The sequence below is a fragment of the Hydractinia symbiolongicarpus genome, chromosome 10, assembly GCF_029227915.1.
Source record: "Hydractinia symbiolongicarpus strain clone_291-10 chromosome 10, HSymV2.1, whole genome shotgun sequence".
Taxonomy (NCBI): domain Eukaryota; kingdom Metazoa; phylum Cnidaria; class Hydrozoa; order Anthoathecata; family Hydractiniidae; genus Hydractinia; species Hydractinia symbiolongicarpus.
Window position 1 is genome coordinate 13,983,532 of NC_079884.1, and position 18,855 is coordinate 14,002,386.

The 18,855-nt window shown below is 34.8% G+C and overlaps 2 protein-coding genes across 2 annotated transcripts; both read right to left on the reverse strand.

Moving 5' to 3' along the window:
* Positions 1-318: 318 nt before the first annotated feature.
* On the reverse strand, positions 319-7,635 carry LOC130662857 (polyamine-transporting ATPase 13A3-like). The gene is made up of 3 exons (XM_057461797.1): positions 6,024-7,635; positions 4,612-5,628; positions 319-2,782 (listed from the first exon to the last, which is right to left on the reverse strand). The coding sequence occupies exons 1-3, from the start codon at positions 7,567-7,569 to the stop codon at positions 1,881-1,883; spliced, it is 3,465 nt and encodes a 1,154-aa protein (XP_057317780.1). The 5' UTR covers positions 7,570-7,635; the 3' UTR covers positions 319-1,880.
* Positions 7,636-10,750: 3,115 nt separating this feature from the next.
* On the reverse strand, positions 10,751-16,920 carry LOC130612884 (PGA biosynthesis protein CapA-like). The gene is made up of 9 exons (XM_057434221.1): positions 16,840-16,920; positions 16,482-16,551; positions 15,773-15,882; positions 14,431-14,635; positions 13,915-14,108; positions 13,681-13,836; positions 13,048-13,272; positions 12,240-12,352; positions 10,751-10,913 (listed from the first exon to the last, which is right to left on the reverse strand). The coding sequence occupies exons 1-9, from the start codon at positions 16,918-16,920 to the stop codon at positions 10,751-10,753; spliced, it is 1,317 nt and encodes a 438-aa protein (XP_057290204.1).
* Positions 16,921-18,855: the final 1,935 nt, after the last annotated feature.

Sequence of the window (18,855 nt, forward strand, 5' to 3'; positions counted from 1 at the left end):
CGCTTTCAAAATCGGCTTATCATGACTATTGGGCTGTTAGTATAATTATTATTCCGAATATTTATACAGAATATAGCCACTTCAGTGTTGGGAAGACTGTTATCAATGTGGGTCTTGTATTCGAAATGTAAACATTAAGTACATACTGGTAACACCTACCCACTTTCCCTCACATGGCATAGGTTGACCCGTAGCTGTGGTACAGGCACTTGCTAAACATGCCTGTGCTGTGGACCAAACCACGGACCTTGTGATTGCGAAGCGAACTCCATAACCACAAGTTCTTATTTAACAAAGTATAATAAATGACATTAGAAAGGCCAAAAATACTAGAATATATTCATAAACCAATTGACAACATAGTGAATGATATAGTTTTAATATAATACAACAGAGGGTATACGAGGTACATAATTTTTTAGTTTAGAAAGCGATGGCATATTTAATTGAAAAAGTATTTACATGCGGTCACTCAAAAAAGTCCAAATAACAAGAAATTATACGCACTTTACAACTACCTTATACAAATTTTGGCAAGCACTAATTTTGGCGATCTTGGTCTAAACCCCAAAATTAAGTGCTTGCCAAATTTTTTTTTCATTTATCGTCAAAATAAAAGTTTGTCATTTTTTTTATCTTTCTCCAAATCCAGTGCATAAAAATTCAACTCTTTTACAGAAAAAAAAAGTGACAAAAGAAAACTAGGCTAAATTTTACATGACTTCTTTTGGTTTTAATATAAAGCATGTTCATGTTTAAAAAATCGTTTGTTCTATCTCTATGTCCTCAATTTTTTTAAGTTAAAATTTGCAAGCAACATAAAAACTTAAAGAAAATCTTTCCATCGTCAAATTAAATACACGTCAAATTTAAGTCAAAATTGCCATCGCCAAGTTAAATGCTTGCCAAAAAATCAAATTTGGTTCATTGTCAAGTAAATTCTTGGCAAAATTTATACGAAAGGTTGTTTATTAATTGAGACAGTCTGCTCACGATAAGTTAAATCTCCACGGGAACAAAAAAATGGTTCCACTTATTGAATGTTCCACTTTCCGAATTGCTTAATAGGTGGAACCTCTATGAAACCGAAAAAAAGTTTCACTTGTTGAACTTCTCTCTTATCTGAAATCTCAGTAGACCGAAGAATTAAAATGTGACGGCTGATAAATTTTTATGTTTTCATTACTTTTAATGTTTTCATTACTCAAATTTTTGCATTCGAAAAAAGAAGTGCTTTGATTAAAATGATTCGAACGTACTGTAGATGATTTTTCTTTTGGAAAAGTTCCACTTATAGGAATAAATATTGCTCAAGGGACCAAAAAATGGTTCCACTTATCCGACTTATCCGATATAATGCAAATCCAAGGGATTGGGGAAATTGGTTCCACTAAACGCAAGTTCCACTTACCCGGGTTTCAACTTATCCAGAGTAGACTGTATTTACTTTCTTAATGACGAAATTTGCTACTTTTGTTGTTGCTTTGTTTTGCTGTAAAATAAGTTACAATCTGTTTTCAAGATAGCTAACTAGAATATGGCTAGCTATCTTGAAGTTTACTGAGATGTCCAAAGTGATATTTAAGATGATTTTAGGTGTTGTCTTTGTCGTTAGTGCTCATAACCTTTTTCACCGCTGTTAGCTTTACTTTTGTGTAAGTCACTCTAAACAGCCCATTTTGTAGTCCTTTTAAAAACACATACAACGGAGTATCAGAAAAGTATCAATAGACGTGAATTTTTTTTTCTACAAATAGAAATTTACTTTTCTGCTTTGTTTAACTAAACTTGTTATTATCTGCGTCTAATGTTTTACTAAATTTCTTAAACGCGCTTTTCCTGCGGTTTTATAAACGCGGGAAGTGCTACAAAAGCGCGAATTAAGGCTCACTTTCATCACAAGATAGTCTCTTTAACGGTGGCCAATCAGAATTATTTTTCAACGTGTTATAAATATGTTTATATTCATTACGAGGCTCTTTTTTGCCTCGAACATAATCGCTTAGACGTTTTACCATTGCAGATGGTAAGAATATCTTCTCCACAACATAGGACACGTAAAAATGACCAAAAGAGATCAGCACCAACGACAGCAAAAATTTCCAGCTTGGTACGGACGCGATCAGGAATAACTTTCGAATAGCTTCTGGTGGATCCAGGGATATGTAGGTAGTAAATATGGTAGCACAAATAAACATTAACACATATTTGTAGTTGAGGTAGAGTGGCTTGCGATATGGTTTTCCTGAGGCGCACACTGCAGATAACCAGATGTATTGAAAATATGACACGGTTAACACTGCAACATTCTCATAACTGACAAAATTTAATTCTTCTTTTTCGTTCTCTTTAAAAGAAGAAGGCGGTTTGTACCAATAGATGTGTCTGACATAAATAAATGCACCAAATTGAAAAATGAACAGGATGAGAGTTTGAAGAAGAATACCTCCCAGAAATATTGGATGAACTAATTTACCAGGTGGACGTTTCTTGGTCATTTTATCACTGGCTTCAGATTGTATCATAGTTACAACCAATGGCAGATTCAAGAACAAATCAACATATAAAAACTGAAAATCGGAATAATTAGAGTTGCTTGAGTATAATATGAGAACTCCAATGAATTGCAGGAAACTATACAATGCCATGTATTTGAAAATACCAAATGACGTCACTAGTGCTGCTCTTCCTTCCTTTAGCAACAGTGGAACGCAAGATATGTCGAATACTTTTGATGTGAAAGGTGATGCAACTGAAGCCTCTGTGTTGGAAAGAGCAATTCCTGAAACAAAGGATACATTATAGAACTTACTGTAAGTTAAGCAAGATAGAGATAACGGTGAAGGAAGACTGTACTCTTCCCTGCCTAATATTAGGAAGGGACTTCGCTTGCGATTTTAATTAATTAGAACCCCTCCTCAAATCAGAATTCTTTGTGTTATTTTCCACCCCAACCATTGACATTTAACACCCCCCCAAATCTGCTTAAAAAATAAATAAAGGGCATTTCACGAAAAGTCGTTGTGAGATTTCAAGAAACATTATCCTATTAACTGTTGTCAGAGAATTTAACACATACAATATCATTGAATTCAAGATAAAGAGTAAGTTCTTTAATTATCATGCCGATAAGTCTTTAATTCATCGTTTGTCCCCAGTAGAGTTTATCAAATGCATTTCCACATTTCATTAACGTCTGATGTGTGTCTGCTTCTTTCTTGTTCTCGTGTGGTAATGGTGCTTCCTTAAGTAAACATCAGCTTAATTTTTAGCACTTCCTTGTGGAACCTGTATGTTATCTTTTATTTGACTTTTCGTGTGTACTGGCATCAAACGAATTTATTCTTTACGTCCTTAACCGTTTCTAAGATCTACTTTACGAGAATGACATACGAATAGTCCGGAAATGAGGGATTGACTATACAGCTTTCTTTGGGGACTGAACTTCTCTCGTTTGTCAGGTTTTTCTCCATCCGTTTTAAATCTGATTCAAAATCTTTCCCTTTTAACATATTTTCGTTCAGTTCCTCACCATCGCAATTGTATAGTTACACAAATTCTCCAGAAGATTATTATCATGTTTATTGCTATTGGTGCCTCTGCGCACTTCTTCATTTGGCAAAATTCGCGAGCCAGAAGATTCTTAGTATAATCATATTTTTTTGTTTATCTACATATTCTTTATATACTTCATTCCATGCGTTGTTAAACATTTGCATTATCTGGTCCCTTTATGGCTTAGGGATTATAACTGGATTTTTGATAGCATTAACTTTATGCCTTTCTTACGATAAATAGCATTGCTTAAACTATGATAAGTTGTGAAGTTTGGATCTCTTTTGTCATGCCACCACCAATACGTATCAAAAAATATTTTTTGTTAAGTTAGGAAGAATCATTTTAATGTGAGCTGAATGAGCATTGAGTATCAATGCGCTATGCTAGGGAGAATGTAACTGGGTTGGTGGCAGACATATTCAAGCTTATGATTGACACGATGTGATTCTTTCACTATCCAATACAATTTAATTTAGTCTGGGAATGACAATCACATTTTTAAAAAAAATTCCTGATATTAAGAATTTCCAGCGTTGGGCATTATTTCATTTAATATAGCTAATATATGGCTATTTCGAAAGTTTTTAAATTGTCCATAGTTATCAGATCGTGCATCTAATGTCAAATGTTTCAGGGTCTGAAAATGGTTTTCACATTTGAAGGTAAAGCAATGCATGAGCACAATCATGCAGTATTAATGATTTCAAACGTTTACATATAGGAGGATAAATGGATGAAAATTTAACTCTAGTGAGAACCAAATGCTCCATCAAGACAAAATCTTTTATATTCCATTCGTAAGACAAAGACATCCCATCTGTTAAAAGTGACATTAATTGACAATTTTTATAATCCCAATTTGAGATTCTTGTTTTTGGAGTCGATCAATTTTGGCCCACATTTGCACAATTTTTGGGATTGCTGTAAACCGTTGCAGAAGTTAGTTTTGGGAAAATTTTCTGCGAAAATTTCCTTATTTAATGCAAGGGTAATTGCGTAGGATACTGATAAAATGTTAAGAAGAACATGTAAATAATAGCAATAAATAGTTACCTGCATGTGCAGCTTTAAGTGCACCACAATCGTTCGCACCATCTCCACACATCCCCACTCCATATCCAATCTTTTTCAAATCTTCAACAAGAATGGTTTTCTGGTCTGGAGACATTCTAGCAAAAATAGAGGCCGACATTAAAATTTTCGGCAACAAGCCTGCGTATTTCTCCCTTAGACGCATAAACGTGCTACCATTCAGAGCAACAGTGTAGTCAAGATTGTTGTACTCTACATTTACAACTGCGTCCAAAGTTTTAGAAACTTCACTATCCTCACGTTGCAAGACATCGTAGGTCAGTTTATCTTCCTCACCGAATTTAACTTCGATAATCTTTTGATATGACTTGACAATGTCTACTTCCCTGGCAACAGAAGCTGCTGTGTATAGATTATCGCCAGTCGCCATGATTGTTCTGATGTTTGCATTTTCTAAAGTTTTAATAACATTTTTAGAAGCTGGTTTCAAAACGTTCTCAAAAATGATCAATCCAAGAAACTGCAACTCAGATTCGACTTCAGATCGAGACAATTTTTTTAAATGATGCCATTTTGTTGATGAAGGTAAATTTTTAGTTGCAACAGCGAGAACTCTACTCCCCGCTTTTGTGAATTCCATCAGTATATCCAAAATCCCGACTGGTTTGCTTTCCTCCTGACAAAAAGAAAGTATCATCTCTGGAGAGCCTTTAGCATATACCGTCATATTGGAGTGGCCAAGTTGTTTTGTGATCACACTCATTCTTTGTAAAGACGATTCAAACGGATACTGTTTCAAAATACCAATCTCTTTTGCGTTCTCTATATCACCGTCAAAGACTGTCTCTTGTGAAGCATCAGTAGCAGAAATTATTTTTGGAGGAGAAACCGTAACAGGGGCGAGTAGCTGGTACTTCGAACCAGATTCATCGCTTGGTTCATTGATTTTCCATTTTGTAAAATCAAACATATAGGAATCGAGAGGATCACCAATTAACTGTCCTTTAAAGATAGTTAAGCTGTGACAGCAAGCCATTGCTATAAAAGAAAAAACCCGAACAATATAAGATGACTGGAATATTCAATCGGGCCAACGGACGCTTGGAGTCCAAAAATGTTTTGGACTCCAAGCACGTCCTTATACCATATGGTTGAAATGCTATTATGATTCTAATATGGCTATAATATGGTGGTTAGAATGTGATAGAAAATATTACATAGACTAATCGTCAACCCGTGGAAAAATCCACAGGGTCGCCTGTCCTTCATATCGCATTTCGTGATTCCATAACAGACAGACAAACAAACAGACGACGGCTATTATTATAGAGAGGCAATCTAAAAATGATAATGTGCATGGAATTCCACCCTGGATGCCCAGAGTGTCAGATTCACAGAAATAGATCAAAGAAAAGACTAAACAATGACGTAACCTTTTACAAGACTAGAGTCTCGTATCGTATTAACAGAATGCTCCATTGGTTGGGCAACATTGTCCTCCAATCTGACCACGCCCGAAACAGCCAATGTATCTTCAGTTAATGTTCCAGTCTTGTCAAACACAAACATCTTCACTTTACCACAAACATTTACACGTGCCGGATCGATGCAGTAAATCCGCTTTTTTCGTAGACGATGGAGAGCGTACATTAATCCAATAGACATGCATGCGGGTAAAGCCGGCGGAACTGCGATTGTAAATACGTCTAGTGATTTTCTTGCTATAACACCTGGGGGCTCACCGTGTCTTATAAATATGATGATGGTATAAACAAAACCAAAAAATGCAAGGAAACCAAGAAATAAAATAAATTTCATCGAATCTCGGAAAAATGTGAAGTGAACTGGTTTTGGGTGGATGATTGAACGAATTAAACGTCCCTTTAACGTACAAAATCCAGTGCGAATGACTACAGCAAGAATTCGCGTGTCTTCCCCATAAAAATGAGCTTGTAGAATTTCTGTCCCGTTATATAAAGTATGTCTTTTATGCATGTTTACTGAGAATATTTCCGTCAACACGCTTCCACTCGCTGAAGTCATGCCATCAATGCCTGTTTTGGTAGTTGGAAAACTCTCTCCTGTCAGGGTGCTCTCATTTACAACACATCGTCCGTTTAAGAGAACGGCATCACAAGGAAGATGGAGACCTTCTGGTGGGATTACTAGAACATCGCCAGGAACCAAATCCTTTGAAGATTTAGAAGTTACATCAACTCCGTTTTCTCCACGTGATAAAATCTTCACATTAAATGCATCAGCTACCATATCATGGAGTTTCTGCAGATGGCTTTTAGTTTCATAGGTGTTTAGTATAAGTGAAAATAATGTCATCAGAACGATCACACTAGCATAGTATATATAGTTGTCACTGTACCAAAGAGAAACACTAAAAACTTGAAAAACATAAAACGGATCAGCAACAAGTTGTATGAAGACTATAAAGTAGGAACGAACTGGAACATTGATGAAATTTTCTCCATGAAGGATTAATTTCTGTAAACACGAACCACGCGACAATCCTTGTGAAATTTCATATATTTCCTTCACTGTGAGAATTTCATCTAGTCCAGAAATTTCAAATGCTCTATCATACTTGGAGTTAAAGTAATAACGCAAGAATTTATGTTCGAAATATTTAAAACACGATCTTGATAAAAGTTCCAATTCAAAATTAGAAAATTGTTTATCCTTTAATTCTTTGTGTTCTTTACTGTAATTTACTGTCTTCATTTTGCTCAAATACAACTGTCCACCATGTGTCTGCTTGATCAGCAGAGTTGTCGCCTCCTCAAGAGCACATTTAGAATGAGTGAATTTCATTCTTCGAACTGGATACCAATACCCAAGAAGAAAAATCAACCCAACGCTTAAAAAACCAATTATGTAAAACAGCACAGTGTAACTCGTGTTGCTTTTAAATCCATCGACGCGAAATTCTTCTTCAGAATCTTCATGCACAACGAGCGTACACGCCATTTTTCAATTGCCAAAGTGTTTTCTTTCTCTAGATGATTATATGTCACGGTCTCTATTGTCAAATAAAGTTTGTTTACATTTTAAAGTTATAAATTTTCATGTTTGTTTGTTTTTCTTATCTCATTTTCCTGATTTTCTTAATTCGTGTGAACTTTACGTCACTTAATATTGTTGTCGTGTCCCATAATATAAAATTTTCTCATGTCAAAAGTAGAAAGTCGTAAATATAGTGACATTCATTGTCAGGATGCACTTTCGTTGTTCCCATGTGCCTTAAGTTAGGTTTCCATGTGACTGCATTTTTCGCCGCTCGAGAGATTTTTCCTACAAGTATCCGCAATGAAGTAAAATGACTGCTTACTCAGCATTTCTCGAGCTTTATATCCAATGAAATTTAAAGAAATGTAAGCAGTTGCGCAGTCCATCTTTTTTTAAGAAAAATATGAGGAGAATTTTTTACAAAAGTTTACAAAATAGCCATTACCTATTCTCAAAAATGGAACCAAAATAGAATGACCTGATTCAGCGAGCATGAAGGTGATCAACAAAAGTTATAAATTTATAAATTCGTATCACATCTTTTTGACAAACACAAAAACAACAACTTTTTAAGGGAGCATTAGTAGAAGTGAAATTCATAACTTAAGTATAAATAATAACGGGAAACTCTTCTTTCCTTAAAAAGTTTTCTCATCCATATCTGTTTCCTATCACTTGAAATGTTTAAGATAACAAATATCCGCGAAAATTAGTACCAGAATTGTGAAATATTGCGAGTTCTTGTTAATCATGAAATGCCTAAAAAACATTGACAAGGAACCAGGCTCGTCCCCAGGCTCTTGTGGCCGCTGAGTTGTTATTGCGGAGTGGCCAACCATTTTCACCGTTATCAAATTCATCAAAAGGCAAAAAGCTCTGGAATCGAGGTTGACTAGAAACACGTCAACTATGTTGTTTTCGTTTTCTCTGAGTGTCGTTAGTTTAAACAGTTGTTATGTTTTTGCAAACTTGCATAACAAACTAATCGATATCGTTTATTGTTATTGAAATCTGGATCTAAGTACAACGTCGTAAAAAAGGGGAGAATGGTATTGTCAAATTTAAACCGCCAATATTTCAAAACCAATAAACAGACATATAAATTTGCTAAAAAATAAAAAAAGACTCCAAAAGTACATTGGTTTGATGTATAAATTTAATGTTTATTTTACGATACATAATGTTTTGTCTTTACAAAAATCCAAATCCACATGTCACCATAACTCTTCCCTAAATACAGAACGCTTCAAGTAGCCAGAATCAATAAAAAACCGAGAGACAAAAGTCATTACCATTGACAACTGTATTCTGCTTTCAGTCAAAACAAAAATTTGATAAGATAGAATATTTTCGTATTTTCATTATATTCTAAGCTTCCATCCATATAAGGTGTTCTTAAACCTCGATCCCAGTACCTGTTGTATCGGACGTCGAGATAAACGCAGCGCCGATGTAAGACAAAAATTCTTGGGAACGAGGTTGGGTGTTTTCACGAAATTTCTATGGCGTGTTTTTTTGTTTACCCGAGATGCTTGCATATTTGAGGGAACCGGAGCTAACCTTGAACAGCAAAATTGAAATGCATACCTTAGGGAAATTTCTTTTCGCGAAGTTAGTAGCTAAGACCTGATGTTATTCGAGACCAAAAATTCACGAATTTTGCGAGAAAGAAATTTATCAACAATGTTTTAATTCCCCCGAAAAATATTCTCCTCAAGGTAAATTTATTTTTACTAGGTTTGTCATGGAATATAGTCACATCTTACAGAATACGCTAATTAGTGCCAACTACTTAAAATTTCTAATTTAATCTGTTTTTAAATCAATTTAGTTAATAATTGGATGTAAAATCCGAAATATTATCTTGAAACAAAATACACCATGCTGTGTATTAAAACAGGAATAGTCTTAGATACAAATTATTGTTTGCAAAAGATCAAACCCGAGTCTATTTTGTGCCACAAAGCCAACACCGCAATTCAAGATGTGAATCCTCTTACAATTTGCCGAGAATTGCTTTAAGTGACTCCTCTCTCAGTGCGAAATAAAATTTATGCTTTCATAATAATAGCAATATCTGCTGCAAAATAAATTACTTTATTTGCCACTCAAATTTCGTGCCTTAATTTTCGCGCTACAAATTTCCGCTTTATCCAATGATAAGGAAGCCTTCGTATAGCGCGTTTAAAAGCTGAAAACGTGTACTCGTGAGATCGTTTACGTGAAAACCGAAGTAAAATCAAATCGGTTTGAGTTTTTTTCTCTTTACGATGTATTTCTTAGAACTATTGACTTAATTTTTCAACACTTTGGACGAAGCAAAACTTTAAACCAATACAAATTTCTAAGCAAACACCGGATTTGTCCTGATACAATTCAACTCAATGTGAAATATCATAGCTAGATTTTAAATACTACAGGGACGCATATATTGATAACATGCTTTTTAGTGTGAACAATTGGTTTGAAATTTCACTTCGGTTCCAGGTAAACGATTTCTAATGATTAAACGTCGACTTTTATAATATTGGGACATCAATATCAAAAAGTCGAAAAGGTTTCGTAATATCAAAGTGAATAGAAAAAAAATTAACATTGCTAAGCATTAAAATTAAAAACAGGTTGCTATACTACGTATAATATAAAAAAAAGATTCACTTAATTCACTTCATTCTCCAATGCAAGTGAATGTATAAAAGATACAAAATGTCCTGGGGTTAAAGTTGTTAACTCACACTAAAATGTTCGCACATTCATTCCTCGCGCCCCGCATCCACGTACAGCGCACATCTAATTTCCGCGCGCATTTTTTTAAAAATGAAAGTATAACATAACTTTTATGTTTATATTTTTGAAGCCAAACGGATCTTTTAGCACTGGTGATTAATGCTCACAGGCTGCGCCAATCTTTACAGATTCACGAAAAAAAAAATGATTACGAAACTTTAAATCTCGCTATTTGATTCGTCTATTTTCACGCATTCTTACTTTCGAACACTTCCTAAAAAGTTAAATGCGCGAAAAGTTGGTATTTACGCGCAACCAAGTAAACGCGTGCGAAAATTTTTATGAATCAAGCAAAGAATTTTAAACAATAGCTTTGATAATCATAATTAAAGAATCTAACAATTCTTTTCTATCCTTAATATATAGGTTCACCAGGCCTTGGTACGTAGCAATTATCGTCTTCTGGTCCACAAACTTTTAACCAGTTTTCTTCAATCTTTGCCTTCGGGTACAAACAGGCTGTGTTTCGATCAACATGAATACGAATTGGTAAATAATATGCGTCTTTAATTCCTTTCCTATAAACAGCAAAAAATCGTGAAAAGCACAGCACATTCTACAACCCTTTACAAAATCAACTAATATGTCGATAAAACCTCAACAAAATGCTTCGCAAATATCTATATCCGTGAAATTTAGATTTTTTCCATTTTGAAAATACGATTTACATCAACCTCGTCCCGTCCCCAGGGTCTCGTGGCCCCTAAGTTATAACGGAGCGGCCAACAAAGAAAAAATTTCCTGGGTGCCAGTTTGGATTTATTTAATTTTTTTCTCCTCTGTTTCACCTAGAACTACATATAATATCAATATAATGTAAATTGTTTTGTCTCAGTTTATAAGTACAATATAACTGCTTATCAATTTCTTCTGTGAAATAGTACCCGAGGTCAAAAGAACAGACTAAGCTTGTGGGGTCGATACGCTGACTGAGGGTAATAATAGAAATCACAGAAAGAAATAGATAAATAGTTGTATTGTATTCTATAAACTGATCTATTTTGTTTGGTTTTGAAAAAACAAGAAATTATTTTCTAAAGATTTCCTTGTAAGGTTGTAAAAAATCAGGTTTTGTTACAAAACGAAATATAAGTTTGCAAAAAAGAGGCAAATTCGCAAACATTAATTACACATATTTTTTCACATTCATTTCCTCAAGTTATTTCAAACATCCTTGGTCACACGTTGAACTTCCGACGATGCTTACGAATATTTGGAAGGGAAGAAAAAACATCGAAACTGATTCAACAAACAAGTAAATTGCTTAGCAACTTTAAGCCTTTCCCATATTGGACTGTGGCTTCAGCATTCAAGATGTATATACCTTGAAATAGAGGTGAAAAGAACGCGATACAAAAGTACTTTACCTTTGTATCGCGTTCAATTCAAGAACTGTATCAATGAAAATGTTAGATTCTAACCAACTACCAAAGCAAATCAAGTACCTTTCTAGCAATCAAGACTACCTTGCTGTAGATGGGCTTGCTTATATAAAAATGCTTAAATAAAAAGAATATTTAGTGAAATTAACAAAGTATTGATGTGATATTAAAAATTAAAAAAGGTAAATTTCGTTCTTTTATTTCCATTTTAAACCCTAAGATTATTTCGATTTATTTTTAGATAGCGAAAATAAAAACATTTACTTTAACAGAGCGCGCGACTTTTCATTATTTTGACGTCACGCATAATTAGATTAATCTGAATGTTTTTAACCAATCTCGTGCTGTCACGTGACTAAGTCAGGGGGGGTGATTTTCGCAAAATGGCATAAAAATAAAATAAATTATTTGTCGCGTTCTATAAGAAGATTCTACGCGGCGATTAGACTTAATGAGACTTACTTTGTTAGTTCAACTTTGAATAACTCTGTGATTCCTGCAGGTCCTCGCGATTTTTTTGACATTTCAATATACTTATCGTGTATTGCGGTTTTATTCTGTTTACCATGAAGAGCCTACAAAAAAGCATAAAAAGTAAATGCTTCCGAATGACTTTTTCACTTCTTCGTACACGCCTACTAAAAAATGGAGTTGTTAGATTTTGTTAAAAAGGGCTAGCTGTAACTTGACGTTTCGAATGAGTCTGACATTATATTAGAAATTGGACTGGCGTGCTAAAATATATATATATTTTCCGTATACTTGTAAGTGCATTCAGAGTTCAACTGGAATGTTTCACTTGTTTCTTATTTAATAAGAATATGCTTTATAAAAATATCAGGCTGGAAATTCAGATTAAAACAATAAGTCTATTGTTCAGACAGTTTAGAAATAACATTAATGACTGACTTAGTTGGAATTCTGATACTCTTATAAAAAAGTGTGTATTTCGCCATCTCGCTGTTCCTCGTGGGTTTCTTTATTGACTAATTCTCAGAATAAAAACCAAACGTCCTATATTCCTCATTCAGTGAAATGTCTGTATGTTTAGCACGCATGCGCACACATGTCTTATACATCATCGCAAAACGTTTCAAACCTTTAGATAAATGAATTTACGTCGCAGCAAGATTATTCACAATTCGCAGAGATTGTCTTTATCTAATATGCAGCGATTGAGAAATTCATTGCTGTTTGGGAGGTATCGGCGCGTTAAAGACTGAAGAAGTAAACAAAAAAAAAACGAATATTTACAAAGCAATTGACTTACTCCCATAAATGTAAAATGAGGATGAAAAACAAAGTTTCCCAAACTATAATGAATCAATGTGTCATTCATCCACTCGTGTCCTTGCATGACATGCGGGTGACTGCCGATAATAAGATCAACGCCTAGTCCCTTCAGATATATTGCTACTTCTCTTTGCGGCTCGTTCGGAATGGCCATGTATTCTTTGCCCCAGTGAAGAAACAAGACAATCACATCCACTTTCTCCTAAAATGATTAACAAAATGTTGACCCCCACCCCCAAATGGGGGAAAGACAGAATAAAGAAGGATATATATGCTTTCAGTCGTATTGAATTTATGCAGCTGATTTTCACATTATTAATTTAAAATTGAAAATACCCAACTTCGTTTCCAGAGCATTTTGCCTTGTTGTCGGCTCAGGGTCCACAAAACCCTGGGAACGAGGTTGGAAGAGAGCTACTTTACTAAAATCTACTCAATAAACTTGATTTACTTCGCGAGGTCATCTTGTATTTTTTGACACATGAAACGGTAAAAAGCCTTAGGGCTGGGGCTATGCCTCAAGAAAAAGGACATTATTGCTGCAGCTTCAGTTTTTACTTATTGAACAAGCGATATCCTACAAAAAGCAAAAAGATATAATAGTACATACTTTTAATTTAGGTATTTCTTGCTCAGCAGTCTTCTTGTCTAACAAAGCTGGTCCAGCTTTGATCCCAGGTCGAAATCTTAAACATTCTTCATTCGAGTCTCCGCAATATGCAAGGAAACCAATCTTGACACCTTTAATTTTTTTTATGAGAGGTTTCTAAAGCAAAGTAAAGAAATGAACCTTAAGCTTCCCTCTTGTTAAATAAAAATTCCGGGCGACAAACACCCTTGTTACCTGAGAGCTGTATGGTGGTTTCTCACCAGTGGTCATTCCTATCACATCGATGTTATTCTCTTGGAGAATTTGTTGAGTCAGCAAAACTGAATCTCCTCCATAATCCCCCATGTGATTATTTGCAATGGTTGCTCCTTTGATTCCCGCCGACGTCAACGCTTCAATGCCTTCTGGCCATGCCATGTTATGTATTCCTAACAGGTTTTACAATAATCATCATTAAATGTTTATATTAAGACAGACAGACAGACAAATAGACAGGTAGACAGAAAAATAAACAGACAGCCTAGTTGTCATGGAGTTCCCTTCGTACAAGGTCCGTGGTTCGGTGCACATCGTGGGCATTTTAGCATTGCTTTACCACAGCTGCAAGTCAACCCGCATGCCATGTGAGGGAAATTGGGTAGCCAATGCCGGTGTATACATAATGTATCCAGTCAGAACATAGGACCCATATTAATAACAGTGTTTCTAAAACTGAAGTCTCCAAGACTACAGCTAGTTGTAAAAACTTACCTTTATCAGGTAAGAATGTTTTCTTAGATGTTACCCGATCAACAAACGGAGCTTCCAAATTTACCATATTGTAGTCAACACTAGCAAAGTATTTGGAGACGTTCGCTAATAAACCAGAGTATTCACAAGATGAACCATTGTCTTTTCTGATTGGTTTGTCTAAGCTGATATCACCCGCAAATATGATTGTGACTGGGGAGTCATCCTAAGAACATAAGATGTGTTCACTACAAACACTTTTTTATAAGCATAATTTCGTTTAGGGTCAAGATATTCTTATGTACACAACCTCGTCCCCAGGGTCTTGTGGCTCCTGAGCCGTTATTACGGAACTTATCAACAAGGCAAAATGCCCTGGGAATGAGGTTGTTATGTACACGATTTTTTTTAAAAGCAACTTAAAATTTTGGTCACATTTCAAGTTGTTTGTTTGTTGCCTAATATCTAGATCTAAAGTTGCTTGTTGCGTAATTTTTGAGTGATTTTTTATTACGGGATGTGTAAGAAAGAATGTACAACAGTTTTATTTTCCTGTGAGTTTTAATTATTTCTAAGTGTTTTGATTTCTTAATTTAAAGAGTTGCTACTACTCAAAATTGTACAGAACTGAAGTTTCTTGATAATTTTTCAAATTAACTTTAGTTGCTTATAGATGAGTTGCTTAGATAAAAATCGTGTATTTCTCAAAATATAGATTTTAGACGAGTCATATTCTGGCTTTTATTATATTTAAGAACAAAGAGTGGTGTTTTATTGACGTTCCAAAATGTTTTATTTACTACTGCCAACGTATGCACTCAAACATATATCGATAATAAAATTTCTTGCCTCAATATCCCATTTCTATTTTTTTTAAAAAATTCGCTTTAATTTTTGTTGATTTGTGATCTTCGTGTACTTCCCTTCACAATATTCTGAACGACCTGCTGCTTTTTACCGTGGTATTTTTATAAGAATCATGCTTAGCAACGCCCAGATGACACATAAATTCTTATTTAGCAACCTTCTTTTCTTTGGACTGTGGTAAAAGGCCGTACAACAGCGCTTCAGAGAAAATTTTTTTTGTGTTAAGTTGAGATAAGAGTTTAACGGCTGTTGCTGTGTCGGTAAAAAAATTGGATTCTTAGCAACCAGCTTAACAACCTTTACCCTTAGCAACCCAAGGTTTGATCCTAAAATGTGGATGCTTATAAAGAAAACGTCTAAAAGTACTGGCACTATTTTAACCATTAAGATTTATAAGTATGGAACTAAGGGTCGCCCAAGAACGTGATTTGATTTTACTTCAACCATATTTGTTATGTCAATAAAAAAAGCCGTTAAAAAAACATAGCTTTCTTACCTTGTTACTTGTCTTCTCTGTTCTCGTTGTTTCATTGGCTTTGAAAGTTTCCTTATCTAGCGTTTTTAACAAATTCAGTTTTTCTGCATTGCAAACCACGACAAAGACAACTAAATGAAAATAGATTTTATGAAACAAGTAAAGATTAATTAGCGTGTGGCCGAGTGGTTAGAATTTGGCTTCGGAATCTATTCATGGAACAGACATGTTTACTTACCACAGCTAGAGGTTAATCCATGTAAGGTAAAAAAAATTGGCAGTCAATGCTGGCAGTCAATGCTGATGCAGAAAGCACCGTGAGGGGAAAAACCCCGCGAAAGTTAGAGCACAATTATCAAGACAAGGAGCGCTCTAAAATAAGTCGGTAGCCCGTAGAAAAATCCACGGGTTCGCCCGTCCTTTTTATAACCGCATTGCATGAGTATTGCTACTTGCGCAGCTAAGCTACCATTTCGCGGACACACAGACAGACGATGGTTATTATTAAAGAGACTAGTCGTAAACCCGTGGAAAATCCAAGGGGTCGCCCTTCGCGTTCGCTCGTCCTTTAAATTTACCCGTCGCAACAAAGTGGATAAAAAATATATCGCATTTAATATTCGTGCGCATTATAAAAATTTCGTGTTTCCGTTACGGGACGCCGCTTTCGCGGACACACAGACAGACGACGGCTATTATTAAAGAGATAAAAAATAGACTTTCGCCTAACGCCTGTCATGGAAAAACTTGGAAGAAGTTCCAAGAAAAAGAAGCGGTGGCAACAAAAAGTTTAGCATTGGCTATAGAAAAATGTCAGAACAATGCGTTTTGTTCGAATTTTGCTGCAATCACAACATGGCGAAAAAGGAGTGGTTCCAGCTTAATCAATTGCGGTTGAATATATACTTGTTCTTACGTAAATACAAGAAAATTTAGCTACGGTCTAAAGTGTTCTTATTTTTTTTTTGAATTTTGAGAATTCTTTATTTCTTTAATTTAACAGTAGATTTCAAATTTCTTGTGACCTTAATTTCAAATATACACAAGTTTTGCAAAATGCAACAAATTCCGCCTTACGATATTCCTACTTGCTTATTCAGATCCAACAACAAAAGTATATTGAACGGGTACATGGCATACACCAACACTGTTAAAAATGATACAGTCATCTGTTTTAAATGTTATTGGACTAAGGGTATTTAGATGATATGTGCTTGCGTTTAAATTTGTCGTATTGAATTGGATAAGAGCAGTTAAACAAAGAGATGATGCATTGTAGTAACCACCACTAATGGACTTGATGACGTCAGCAACAGCGAAATGATTTACGATTGATATAAATATAATGTATCGCCACATTGTCAGCATAATTTATGAACCTGTCATAAAAATATGAACATCACCAGTAGCATTAAAATTTGATTTACTTCTTTTCTTATCCTCAGGGACTCAATAGCAGTGTGAGTAATATTTATTTTGTTCTTATATTTTCTTATTAAAAAAACGTCACCAGATTCTATAGCTTCAAGAATTATAGCGCTTGCCACATATTAAAGGGATCGCCAAATAGAAAACTGGTAAACAGTTATAATTTCTAATAAGCGTCCAGCGCCTCAATACTGCGGAATATTTAAATCACACGTACGGAGTAGTGTGATATGTTGGTTTATCCTTTCCTCGTGGCGGCGGCGGTCTTCAGGAAAGTTTCAATACACTGGATTCAAGTCATTGTTATTGCTCATTTCACTGGATGAAAAATTCTCTACTATTTTCTCGCATAAACGAAAGCTCATTTTGTTGTGCTTTCTTGGCATAAAGTTAATGAAGAAGTTATCTTTATCTTTAGCTGTTTTTATTGAATAGCCCTTAGTAAAGATGAAGAAAGAAGCTGTTGTTGCTAAACATTTTCAAGCAAAATTAAAGTGAAGTAAACATAATTTATAAACCAACAATTTTAAAATGATTTGATAGGACGCTGTTTTAATGTTTGTAGAGTTCCTCATAGCTAGCCAGACTTTTCGCAGGGATTTTTTTTTTCTTCTTTTCAGCGAAGAAAAGTTAAACAAAAAACGAACAAGCAAACGAACAAACAAACAAACAAACTAATTTTCTTATATGTATTTCGCCATGCATTAAAGAATCGTAGCTAAGAATTTGAGTGTCGGATAATTTATTGTGTTTTTTCTGGATAATGTGGTATGAACATAATCTTATTCTTAACACGTCTAAGGCTGGGTTTATCCTTGGCTAGTTTTTTTACCTCCTTTGACACACCCTTTTCTAATTAGTTTTTTGAAAAATTTGGTTTAAATTTTATCCCGCCCTCCTCAAATATAAAATTTACGAATATGCAAGTGATGCAACTGGAATTGCAGGTTATATTTTTTTTATTAATATCTTGATCGGTATTATATGTCAACATATTCTTTGCAGGAACGCGTCGACTGAAATTTTGTTCGTCTGTGTGATTTGAAACCGACCGCGGTTTCTTGTTTTTATTTTATCTGCATGTAGAAAGTAGCTTTTGGGATAGAACACAAAGAAGGCACTTGCCAACCTAGTTTCCAGTGCTTGTTTTATTTTTATTACTGTTCTGAATTCAGAAAAGATAGGATTCCCCAGGGGGGCAAGGTTTGATAACCAGCCCAATTTCTTACATCAGAAATCAAATCGATCACATGACCATTAAAAGCCAGGACCTTCCTCCAGATTCTGTTCAAATATATAAAAAAACCTCATTACCAGACCATTTTTATCTAAACATAAACTTTATTACCACGTAATACTGTAACGATTGCAAGCAAGAGGCCTGGGCCAAAAAGATTAGTATTTTGCCCTCATAAAAATAATCCAGGAAAAACGTTTTTAACACGTTGCAAAACTTTAATTTTAACAGAGGCTGGATAAGCTTTTTTATTGAACGCTTAAAGTGAAATTATTACGTTCTTTACTGAACAAGCTTTAGATGAACGTAGAAAACTGTCGACCTGAATTTTTTTTAAAGCTACTCACGGTTTCTACTTTCTTCCGTGAGATTTTCTACGCTTAAACACCAGTTCGAGGCTAAATGTTTCACTTTTGGTCAAATGTCATGCTAAATGTTA